The sequence below is a fragment of the Pleurodeles waltl genome, chromosome 12 (genome assembly GCF_031143425.1).
Source record: "Pleurodeles waltl isolate 20211129_DDA chromosome 12, aPleWal1.hap1.20221129, whole genome shotgun sequence".
In the NCBI taxonomy this organism is placed as follows: Eukaryota; Metazoa; Chordata; class Amphibia; order Caudata; family Salamandridae; genus Pleurodeles; species Pleurodeles waltl.
In genome coordinates, this window is record NC_090451.1 from 360,044,665 (window position 1) to 360,057,578 (window position 12,914).

Here is a 12,914-nt window from a genome sequence, read left to right on the forward strand (position 1 = left end):
CAAGAACTGGTTTTAAATAAAACCTTTTAAAAGTAGAGTCCAAAGACCAATCAGCAGCATTCATGAAATCCTCCAAGCAAGCACCTAAAGTGAACGCTTTGGAGGCCATAGCTCCTTGAGTGGAATGTGCTCCAAACCTAGAGAGATCAATTCCAGCCTCTTGCATGACCCAGCCAACCCAACATGCAATGGTAGGGGATAAAACAGCTTTATGTGGTTTTCTGAGAGCAATGAGAAGCTGATGTTTCCCAGGGGGGCGAAGTTCTGAAAACATATCTTCATGTGCTTTGAGACATTAAACAACAAAGTTTAGGGGACTCTGGGAAAGCAGGATAGGAAATTACTCTTGGATTAGATTTAGTTCTTCTACTTACAGTGAAAGTAACACCAAAGGATAAAAAGTTCCAGGGGAAATATCCAAAGCACGGACATCTGAGACCCGTCTACAAGAAACTAAACGGAGGACCAGCTCTGCTGTGAGTTCTTTCCTGGATAAGTAACGGTTATGACTCCAAGACAAAAATATATTCAAAACATGATTGACATCCCAAAGTGAAGAATAACGTAGTTCAGAAGGAAGGGAAAGTCTGATTTCACAAAGGAGACGACATACAAGAGGGTGTTCTCCCGATGGGGACCTGTTCAAGGGAGAGTGCCCAGCCGAGATGGCAGATCTCAAAGTATTTATAGAGCGGTATTCTAAGCCCTCCAAAGCTAGACTGGCTAAAAAATTGATTATATCTACTACATCAGCGTCCACAGGATCGAGATTCTGTCGCAAACACCAACCAGACAAGCAAAACCAAGCCGATTTGTATCGTTTGGAGGTTCTGAGAGCCCAGGCTTTAAATAAGAGGTCCTGAGCCTGGTCCGAAAGGCCCAGGATCTACCATCGTCCCCTGAAAGTCGCAACGTCATCAGAGACATAGAGCCTTGCAGAACCAATTGGTGAGGCATATGATCCAGATTGAGGAGGATCAAGGGAAATAGGGGAGCTGGATTGGAAAAACCCAAGAAAGCTCCAGAAGAACTGGAAACCAAACTTGAGATCGCCAAATGGGAGTGATCAGGACTACGTTGGCCTCCTGGCGAAGAATCTGAGCAGAATTGCGAGTGATCATCGCAAAAGGAGGAAAGGCGTAACTGCTCTCTTGAATCCAATTCTGCAGAAAAGCGTCGGTGGCGGCTGCTAAAGCATCTGGCCTCCAGCTGTGAAACTTGGGAACTTGATGAGCTAGTCTGGAAGCAAAAAGATCCAACGAAAACGATCCAAATCGATATTCGAAAAGACATCTGGATGGAGCTTCCAGAGACTGGAGTCCCGAAGGTGTCTGGATTGAAAATCCGCCACCTGGTTGAAATGGCCTGGGTGGCACTCCGCCGTGACAGAGATCTGACGATCTAGGCAATATTGCCAAAAACTGGTTGTGAGGTCTGACAAAGTTTCGGATCGAGTGCCACCCAGATGATTAATATAACGGCCAGCAGAGATATTGCCCATCTTCAGGAGGATACATGCCTGAATAGAGTCTTTGGTCCAGCGCTTGACTGGAAAGGAGCCAGCTAAGAGTTCCAGACAATTTATGTGTAAATTCTGTTCCTCCGCAGACCAGAATCCGTCCGGGGAAAAATCTCCACAAAGAGGGTCCCAGCCTGATCTGCTGGCTTTGGACTCTATGATTAGATTTGGTGCTGACCCGAAAATTGCTCTGCCGTTTCAAGCCTCTAAATGGGAGAGCCACCACTGAATTTCCTCCCGAGCTTCTTCTAAAAGGGAAATCATGTGAGGGTAAGAATAACTCTTGCGTAGGTGAGCATCTTTGAGACGTTGGAGGGCTCGTTAATGGAGGGGGCCAGGAAAAATCACCTAGCTGGAGGAAGAGAGAAGGCCTACCAAACAGGCAATTTGGCACAGAGAAATCCGCTGTCTGGTTAAGGATCGTCGAAGCTCGTGGTGAATTTTTGTAATTTTTCGAGTTGGAAGACTCAAAGTGGCTGAGACTGAATCTATTACGAAACTTAGGAAAACAGCTTTCTGGGAAGGAACCAGAAGAAATTTGGATTTGTGTATAACGAAACCTAGATGTTGCAAGAGATTGATAGTGCTTTGCAAATGAAGAGTCAACTTCCGAGGGCACGGGGCCAAAAGAAGAATGCCGTCTAAATAGATGATCAGGCGAATACCCTGAGGTGTTCCACCACTGGTTTGAGAACCTTGGTGAAACACCAAGGAGCTGAGGAAAGACTGAACGGAAGGATGGTGAATTCGTAAGTTTGTTGATGCCAAATGAACTGTAGAAAATGCCTGTGAGGAGGGAAAATTGGAATGGTAAGGTAAGCATCTTTTAAATCTAAACGTGATAATCAGTCTAGAGGGTGCAGAACATCACGAAGGAGGTGAATTCTTTCCATTTTTCAGTTTTGATATACAAGCCAATCATTGAAGTCGCAAAGGTTAATGACAGGCCGTTGGCCCACATTTGCATTGTTGACCAAGAAATTGTTGCTTATGAAGCCACGTGGATAGGGAAGTGTTGGACAGATAGCTTCTTTTTCCAGCAGAGATGCAACCTCTGTGTCCACCAAAGCGAGATCTGGAGAAGGAAATTGAATAGGTCGAGGAGAAGCAATCTGTGTGGGGGTCCCATGAAGTCCAATGTGAAAGCCTCTGACTGTTTGTAAGACCTATGCATCTGCTGTGATTGACTCCCAAGCCTGGATAAAATTAGCCAGAAGGCCCCCTACTTTTAGAAGAGAAGAAGGGAGAACTCTTATCTGAATAAGCGGTATTGGAGAATCCTCTGTTCCCTCAGTTTCTGAAACTCCGGCCTCTGGTTGGATACAAAATGGAAGAAGTTTTGAGAGTACGGGCGGCCGGACGAGTGGCCCCTGCCTCGACGGGCCCGTAAAGGACACAAGAGGGAAAAACTTTTTTAATTGAAGACTGAGTCTTGTCTAGGGATGTGAAGGTTTTCACGAATTTTCAAAGTTCCTTGATAAATGGCTAACAAAAAAGACCACCCTGAGCTACGGGTCCTGCCTCAGAATCTGCCAGGCCTCCTAACTTAGGGTCTACTTTGATTAAAAGAGATCGGCAGCGCTCAGTAGAAACAGCACAATTAGCGTTACCCAGGAAAATCAAGTCACGCTGTGCCCAACCAGAGAGAACTTCTGGGGAAACAACAGAGCCTGAAGCCTTTGCATCCTCTGCCATATCTAAGATCATTGTTAAAGGACCGAAGATATCTAAAAGTTTGTCCTGAAATGCCCGCCAGGACCTATCAATACCGTTTTTTAGGGTCCTTGATAAATTTTCGCAAAAAGGTGCACATTCTGGGATCTAGTTCAGGGGTTTGGGCAACCTTGTCAGACAAGGAAGGGCAAGGGTATTCTGCTCTGAGGCAATTCCGTGACTCTTTTTCCAGTGGTTTCCGAATGCGACCCTCTACATATGTGGCAACTTTGTCAGACTGGGCCCAATCGGAAGACCGAGGATGAAGAATGTTGTTGGGGTCTAGCATGTCAGAAGGCTCAGTGATGGAATCAGGGGAAACCTGAGAAGTCGGAAGCCAGGGTCTGGAAGGGCCAGGTTCTTCATTGGGATTAAAATAATTATCAGAATACTGATCATGAGTAAGGGATGAGGAAGAGTCCACAGCTGGGTTATTATCATCAGCCATGAACACTTGTTTGATCTCTCAAACATATCTTGATTGGCGCCTGCTGCGCTACGGCGCTTCGCAGGGGTAGGCCTTTGCAGGGGCAAGTTTTGCAGAACAGGGGCTGAAGGGAGAGATGAAGAAGTAGCTTCTTAGCACACTCTCGTGAAATTTGTAAAGACAAATGTTCCTCCAAAGGAGCAATGGCCTCAGAAACTGCGCAGAAAATAGAGGCATCTACTGCATCAAAAAAAATCCTCCTCCTCATTTAATCCCATCATGGAAAATATTCTTTAAATATACATAAATATAACCATATTAAGACAGTAAGGAGGCTTTAATATGAGTAAACTGAGTGACAGTGTGTATTAAAAAAACAGCAATAACTGTAAAGGATTTCGCTAATGGGACATTAACACCTCTGCTGCAAGTAATTTAACTGGGGAACAATTGCCTGAGAAAAGTGTCCCAATTCCAAGAGTGTTGGCAATACAGACCTTGTAGAAGGGCATAAAGAAATAGATAATGGTCTACTGACCCTGAGGTATGGGGTGTCTGAATAAAAAAAAAAACAAATGTAAAATACAGACCCCTGAAAAAGGGCATCACTACGCGCAAACAGAACTCCGCTATCACGTGACGGGCTCAGGTGTGAAAAGAGCGTTCTAAGCTGAGCGCTTGAGCTGGAGCGCGTCAGCTGTTCAAACGCCCCCTGCAGAGCCGACACACAACAGTGAGTTGCACCAAATAGAAAGCAGTTGCGAAGGAGCGGAGAAAAACGCTCCCGCGACTACAAAGGGGAATTCAGCTCCCCAAGATATAAACGAGTCAATAAATGTCTTTAAACAGTAATATATATAGAATACATTTGTAAACATAAACAAATGAAAGCATAACACTTATCTCGGCTGCGAGCAGCGAAGAAAGAGGAGTTGCAGATACTGACGACAGACTACAACGGGACTCATTTGTGCTGATTGGCTGTGGCTGTTGTACCTCACCCTATTGGATGTGCTTGTTTTTACTTCCTGATCCCTAGTGTTCTTGGGATCAGTAGTTTGTTATTATTAATCTTTCTTCGCTGCTATTCATTAAGTGAAGAAAGATCAGCAAAATCCTCGCTTCCGGTCCACACATAGAATTTCCTTTTTCTCCTCATGTTTTTATGTGTCGACATCTTCATCAGGTTTGTGTTCAACACTGAAGAAGGGGGAACAATATAGAATGCCACTTCATACAAAGTAGGATGGTTAATAATGAAAAACGGGGCAAAGTTGCCTTATTTCTTCAGGGACAGGTGAACTCATGCAAGAGATATTTCCCCCTATCACTACAAACATGCATAGACCTAAAAGTACATTGAGGCACCTGAATCAAATCCAAGATACAGTGACCTTAGATTGAGCAGACATTGATTGATAAGAATCTCCTTATTCCTTAAGGATTGCTCATGGAGGTATTTGAACATTTTGGTTATTCTACTTTGTAAAGAGGAAGCTGTATATGTGATTTTGTGGGTGTTTGTATATACTCTTCTGTGGCTTCTATCTTAATGTTTTCCTTTGTTATACATAAATTATGGCGTTTGGCGCCATGTCGCTTGGGCTCTCATTATTCTAAATGGGACTACTGGATTTCTAGGCAGCAGGATCGATAACGGTGTGGGAGAGTGAGTCTGACCCACGTGTAAAGAACTCTGTCACCCTAAATCCGGTTTTTGCTCCGGCTAACTAGCAGTGCCTCATTTCTCCCACGAGGAAGAAATGATTTGGCAGCCGAGCGCATGACATCTTTGGAACTTCTCAGGGAAGTCGTGGTTACTCAGATCCAAACCAAACTCTCTTATTTCCAATATGATCTCATATACAAATGAAAAAGACAGTATAAGTTTTATTTAATGTTTTAATAAAACGACTGTATTTTAGATATTAAGGCGTGAGCCGCAATAACCAGAACGATACAACACAGTAGGATTGAAATAGTCACCAGGAGAGTAAAACATAAGAACAAAGCTATCATATTGTCTAACAGTTTCTACTCTCCCTCTGCTTGTTCTATTTAGAGCACAGCATGTTAAGCTTCTAGCTTGCCTGTCAGAATCACTGTGGAGACATCAGCCCTCATACCTGAGCAAAGACCTGTGATCTTGGTTCAGCATCTGCAACGAGGCAGTCAGCGTCTAGTTGTGGTTCCCTGGTTGGAATCTCTCTCTTCCGTGTATTGGGACAAGGAAGTGTTTTTATAACTAACATGTCATCGTGATCACAAAATGTCCCTACGCAGGAATGCCAAGTCTAAACTCCTACCACGTCTATCGGCAATGTATCAGACTGTATCCTTGACTGAAGCACAGAGTAAATATGTTATGGAGAACTCCAGTGCTGAAGTAGACAAAACAGTGTGATATGAATAAAAAAACAACACCGTAGAACTGGCTATTTGAAAAATAACAGTACGAAGCCTAATAAAAAGCATGTAGAGCAAAGTGCACAGAGGCTCTAAGCTGTCAGCAAATGAATAAAATATATTCAGGGCAAAGTGCACAAAGGCCTAAAGACTGAAGCTAAAGCGCAATGAATACGTAAAAACTGACCACACTACACCTCTAGCTGTCTTGGCACAATGAATTGTTGATTTAACTGTAATTATTCATGCTACTGTTTTAGATGAGCTGTAATGAACTTTGTTACATGTATTCGACTTTGTGATCTGCAATAATGAGTTGATTTTACAATATATGATTAAATGGACTTCATGGAATAAGAAGGTTCTTATTAAAATGACTGCTGAATAGAAGGGTATTTTATTTCGGATTCCATTCAGTTGCCTCGGTGTACTAATAGGTTTATGTAAAGCAGAATGGTGTAACTTTCCAAGGGACGTGTTATAGGTGCACTACCACTTATGCTTCCCTAAGGATAAATGAGGGAAACTACCTAAGAGACACTTAGTTACTTACTATTAATTAGTGCCTATGAAATTATGTTATGGGGCGAAGAATGTGTTAAAACTCTATGTTTTTTTAAGGTAAATAGCCGTGTAGCAAAATCATTGTTTTAACAGTTCAGTTAAAATTTTATTATAGGCAGAGGTGACAGATTTGCTGTCCGATTGTGACCAATTTATTTTGGGGGAAAACAGAAAAAAAAACAAGAGTCAAAAAATAAATACAGTTATAAATGGAGAATGTTTTTTGGATTAATGATAGTCGTCAAACTGGCCCATGTGAGCTCAACTACGACACTAAACCATCAAGCATTGGCAAAGCCAGTCGGAATGCCGTTGTCACTGCTTGTTCATCAGTGTGCTCTCCCATGCAAAATCCAAGTCCTGGCTATAACATGAGAAAAGCACAATACAGTGAAAAAATATATTTTGTTTTCTCTATAGGATGCATGTATGACAAACAATGTAATCTGCAATAGTTCAGTTTACGTTTGAGAGATAAAATAGTCCCTTGTGCATGTCAATGTAAGCACTACAAAGGAGGTGGAATGATGCACCAAACAGCAGAGTGTGAGGGAGCACTGCTCTGTGGGACGAAGCCTCGCCCCATTATAAAGCCAGTTTTCTAAGGTTTTACCCCTTTTCGGTACATCTCACCCTCATATCTGAACTGTAGGCCTGTGTGGCATAATTGTGCATGTATCCATTCTGATTATACATATCTAATCATTTTCATTTACTACTGAATAATTAATATGGACACGAGCATGGTATAGAAGAAGAAATGCTACAAAGTCCTCCCCATGAAATCAAAGAAAAAAAAATCATGCTAACGCAGATCTTTAAAACGATGTTGATTTCAAACGCAACCTGGTCCAAATAATCGACTTGCGTAAAGAGCAGCCTCGCTCGCTGTTTAACCGGCTTCTTCACTTCAAATGAACGGAATGGGACATGTACGTTGCTTGTGAAATGAATTTCTGAATGTGTGATCATTGAAACGTCATTCTGTATAGGAACATGTAACAGAAGCAAGCCATTGGTCTCTGACAAGAAAGCATCAGGACTGGGCCACGGAGGAAATGAAACCGGCTGATTGAAAAGAAATGTCCTGCGCGAGGCTGGCAAATGAAAATGAACTTACATGAGATCGGGACTCTCTGGGGAGCAGCGAGTACAGGGTCTGTCTGTTCCTGTTATGTGCGTCGAAATCCACAAATATCACAGACCACGAGCAGCCCTGCAAGCGGGAGAAAGGAAACTAATATGACAACTCGTTCTTTAGCAATCAGCCACAGACATAATACAGAGGACTCCAACAATTTCTTGAGTTAACAAATTTCCAGATCAATGGTAAAAAAAAAAAAAAAAACAATAACAACATTCTTTCTGGTTGACTGGCCAGGGGTGTCAACGCATGTAATTCAGTAACAAAATGGCGGTTTAAAATATAAGTAAATAATGCAGCAAATTGCTTCAGCACACTATGACAAATTATAAATACTTCAGCGTCTACACAATTTAATTAAACAAATTGAGAGCCGAACAATTTAACAGCAACCCCAAACCTTTTTAATCCTCGCTGAATGTGATCACGAGGCGGTGCCCTGGCAGTTAGGTGGTTGATAAATTAGCTGACGCGACTAATATGCAGGATTGTTACAGTCCCAAAGCGCAGGACTCTGGAATTGATGGAACAGGCATGGGTTTCAACTGTAATTTGCATACTAAGCAGTTGGAAATTAATGAATTGCTGTAGCAGTCAGTTAAGGGGCTTCAAAGTCATAGATCACTAGCTGAAAGCGCTCCCAATGACAACTAGGAGTAGAAACATACAGGCACAACACAAGGTATGCGTCAGAGAAGAACCGTTATAAAGCACGCTGGTCTGCAGACCAAAACTCAGAAAAAGTAATATGTTAAATAAATGTACCCCGATTGATTGGCAATGGGGCCACGTCACACAACCTCAATAGTGACTATTCTTAAGAATGGTCAACAGAAGGCTTTGCCCATGATTTCTGTAGCCAGATGTGACTCGCCATTGCATATCTACGCCGTAGTTATTATCATTGCATTTAAGGCCATGTTTAAGCCACTTGTGAATACTAAGAGGCAGAAGCCTCCGGGGTTCAAAGTGGCAGAAGGCCACAAGGAAGAACAGGTTGATTTCTGTTGGGTCCCTTGCCCAGTTAGAGGCTCTCAAGACCAAGATGGGCAGAAAATACTTTTAATAGAAATACCAGGTTTGCTATATTTTACTTTAATCTCTAAAAAAAAAAAAAAAACTCTATCTTGAATAAAGCAACAGCATCATAAAATACTCGTGAAACTTCATAAAGCAGCAAACACACCTTAACATGGCACTTTTAACATTTCCTTTTAGTACTTTATTAACTGATGCATTTAAGCCGATTTTTTTCTTAGAACTCACAACAGTAGGGATAAAGGCCGCCCACTCAACAGAGAGGGGAGACACTGCAAAGCACAGAATGCTACTTATAGGTCTATGCATAATAGGATGGTGTAACTCTCCAATAGCACATTTATAATAAAAAAATAAGACAGAAAGAAAAGAGTGAAGGCCAGCAGAGAGTGCACATCCTCTATATCAGATAGATATCGTCTGGATTATTCCAAAACAAATAGTTGTAGCAGTTGTAATACCTATAGCAGAAACAGAGATTGAACGATCTGCCTTTTGAAAGTTGGAACAATTAACTGAAATAGTGCGAGTTTCTCCTCTCCAAAAGCCTGATAATTTCCCCAAAACAGTACTATCTTCCTCCTTCCAGTAAATCCTGAAACAACTGTTCAATCCTCCACCATCTCTCCGATTAACAGTACAGAACTTCTTCGTGGACTCTTGCCCCTTCTTCATCTCCATGTTCTAATGACTGTAAGCTTCTACATCTGCGCCAGTAAGGACTATGTCAGCAGGTACAACAAGCAAGCTGAAGTCTGCATGGCTCATGCCACACTGCTCAACAGTAGAAGTGAAAACCAACGCAAAACTATGATAATGCTCCAAAATACAATTACACTAGGCCAGGGCGTAATTATTCTGGCGTAATCAGAAGCATTTTGGTAATTCTGCAGTACTCCTTGACGTAGAATTATCGATAATAACATAACTAAGCCTGCTCACGTAATTAAGAGTAATTTGAGGGAAAACAATCCTACCACAAGAGCAAACTTAGCAACAGCTTGTGCTTGCTATTTCTGTTCTGCTGCATGTAGTGCTTTATCTTAATAGAAAATGCATCCTCCATCCATTTTGGACGCAAGGGTGCATTTTGTGCTAAGAAAATAGCGCTAGATGCTGGGAGTAAGTTTGGGAGAATATTTTACCTCAACAGCACGCACAACTCTACCCCAACAGCACACTTAGTACAAACTGCCTTCTCAGTCCATGTTGGACGTGAGAAAGTATTTTTGCGCTAAAAAATAGGGCTAAATGCGGAGTTACTCTGCTTGCGTAATTAAGAGAAATCTCACAGAATTCTTGTAATTCTGCATTATTATACTACACTGAATTACGCGAGTTTCACCCACCCCTAAGTTCCACCAAAACGTTCTGGAATATGCTACTATCACAACCCCATGAATTCCTGCACATGAGATAGAATCACACCACCAAGCTGCCCCCGGTATGTGGCAACATACAACCCCTAGAATCTCCCTCAAAACGCAACCCCACATTTTATTTTTGTGAGAGGTGGGGCATGCTGAAGTCAAGAGAGAAAGGTGGCTCCTGTCATAAACAAAAATACTGAACACCACAATGTACTGCAAATGATGCTATAAACATGATGCAATCCCTTGAGAAATGGAGGAATAGAAATGGACAACACAGAAAAGGAAGGAGGAGGACCCAGCTAGATGGTGTGTATGTGTCTGTGTGACAGAAAGAAAGGGAGAGAGAGATTAAGTGTGGGAGAGAGGAGTGAAAGAAGGGCAGGGTGGAAGAAAGTTTAGGACACGTTTAAGAGGAAGAGCCAGCGGGTGTGTGAGAAAAAGCCAATATGAGGATGTAACATTAGCTAGAGGAGTTGAAGAGAGACCACGGTGTCAGACGACAGAAAGAAATAGAAATAGAAGAGACTCTCGCTCTCTCCTCACCAAAACACAGAAGAGCCGTAGTATAACAGAGGCCCTGCTGCTTTTCTACTGTTCTCCTCATGCAGCTAACAGCAAATATATTTGACATTTTGTTCCTATGAAATGCCAAGACGTTGGTAAACAAAAGAAAATCCATCCTCTCACGATGTGGGTGTAGGTTTTGTCTTTTGGCTAACAATGAATTCTTGCAGGATTCAGGGTCACGTGTACATGTGCTTCGAGTAATGCTGAACTAAGAAGAAACCTGTCCTCAGAATGCACATCTGAAGAGGGCATCTCAACCCCTTTAATCACTCCGAAGATAAACGCCCTGAACAGGCTTAGAGTGATGCAAGCCTGAAAACAAAGATAATCAGTCTATTTTCCCAGACTGTGAGAAAGCTTTGGCTTTCTTTTGCCACTTGCGCATGTGTGACATTCACTCTTGCTTTGAACAGACGCAACATGTATTTCAGAAGTTGCATCACCAGAGCACCAGAAAATCGGCTAATCTTGACGCAGCTAATTCTATTATAACTCTCGTAGTGGAGCTCTGTGAATATATAGCCTCCCATTTTTCTCTTAAGATGGTGGGGATTTAGGAAAGTGTTTGGAGACAAGGGATTTATCCCTGCTAAACTGTACACTAGTTCCCCAGAAAGGCTACCCATAATCTTCCTAAGACTTGAGGAAGGAGAACTATCTAAAGCTACAGATAACATAAAATCTTTATTGCCCCACAAATCAAGTCCAATTAACATCCTATGACAATTCAGTTATGTTATCGATCAGCATCTGTGTAAGATTCTTAATGACTCAACGTAACATCATGAAAGCCTACATTGGCTGTGGTTTCTTTGTATGGCATCATATTCTATGGGACTGCATGTAGAGCATTAGAGAGCAGGAGATGGAGGACATTAATTCCTGTGTGCTTCAATGATTGCTGACGCCCCCACGCATGACTGAATCCTAGCAATATTGGTACCATTGGTAGTAGTAAACACTACTGTCGTCGCTCAATCTCCATGCAATAAGGTGGAGCATGCACAGGTTCTGGTATTGGACCATGCCCTGTTACTGCAACAAAAGACCATGGCTCAAGGGCAGCCTGACCTGAAGACAGATGCTCAGTAGTTCTGGATACTATACTTCTGTGTCTAATCCAGAGCATTTAGGATGACTTCGACCTGGTTGGTCCTGATTTTCTTGAGAACTCTGAGCAGGAGTAGTATTGGCAGAAAGGCGTACAGGTGTCCTGAGTGCCACTCGAGGTGGAACGTGTCTCCAACTGAGAGCTGCTTTGGAAACTCCAGCGCACCGAAATGCTGACATTGCATGTTCTTGGGCGTGGCAAACAATTCAACCCAAGGATTCTCCCTAGTCTCCGAAAAGACCTTGCACCACATATAGAAGTAGACACCATTTGTGAGCCACGAGGCATTAACAGCTGAGTTTGTCCACCCTGGAGTTCAGAGATCACACCAGGTATTGCACGACCACGAAAATGTCTTAACGTTCCAGCCATGTCCAGAGGCACAGAGCCTCCTGACGCAGGGTCCATGACCACACCCCACCCTGTTTGCTGCAGTACCACATGGCAGCAGTGTTGTCTGCAAATACCTGCACCAGCCGTCCTTTGATAGCCTGGAGGAAGGCTTTCAATTCCAAGCAAAGAGTCCTCACCTCCAACAAGTTGATGTGGAGATGAGACTCTGCCTCCGACCTCCATCTCTCCCAGAAGGCAGCCCCAAGTCTGTCAGCACCGTGTGCTCCGGGTGGGAAAGGGAGAGGGGTTTGCCGCTGACCCAATTACAGTTCGTCAGTCACCACTTTCGCAATTCCCTCTGTGTCTAGACCAGGCCAGAAAGAGTCCATTGATGATGTGCCCAATGAGACTTTGGGTCTCACTGCACAGCCCACATATGCCATCAGGCATGATGTTCCAGTAGGACGCAAGAGGCCTTGAGACCTAGAAGCCTCAGAGTCAGTCTCACTGAAATCCAGGATAGGAGCGGAAACAATCACAATCATTTCCCAATTATACCAGATGTGATGTTGTGAAGGAATGGCTCAGATGAAAGGGAGTGTCTGAGCGAGAGTCCGGTGTGATTTCAGCATGTCAAAAGTGAACCCCAATGAATGCAGAAGATTTGCCATAGTCTGGAGGTGGGTGACAACTGCCTGGGGTGAGCCTGCCGTCAACAG

General features: G+C 43.0%; 1 protein-coding gene across 3 annotated transcripts in view; it reads right to left on the minus strand.

The window, feature by feature from the left end:
* Window positions 1-12,914, minus strand: part of PHKB (phosphorylase kinase regulatory subunit beta) — a 1,122,330-nt gene that overhangs the window by 609,307 nt on the left and 500,109 nt on the right. For all 3 annotated transcript variants that reach the window (XM_069216595.1, XM_069216596.1, XM_069216594.1), the window contains one exon: window positions 7,750-7,845. In XM_069216595.1, coding sequence (XP_069072696.1) covers window positions 7,750-7,845 — 96 coding nt within the window. The remainder of the gene's footprint in view (window positions 1-7,749; window positions 7,846-12,914) is intronic.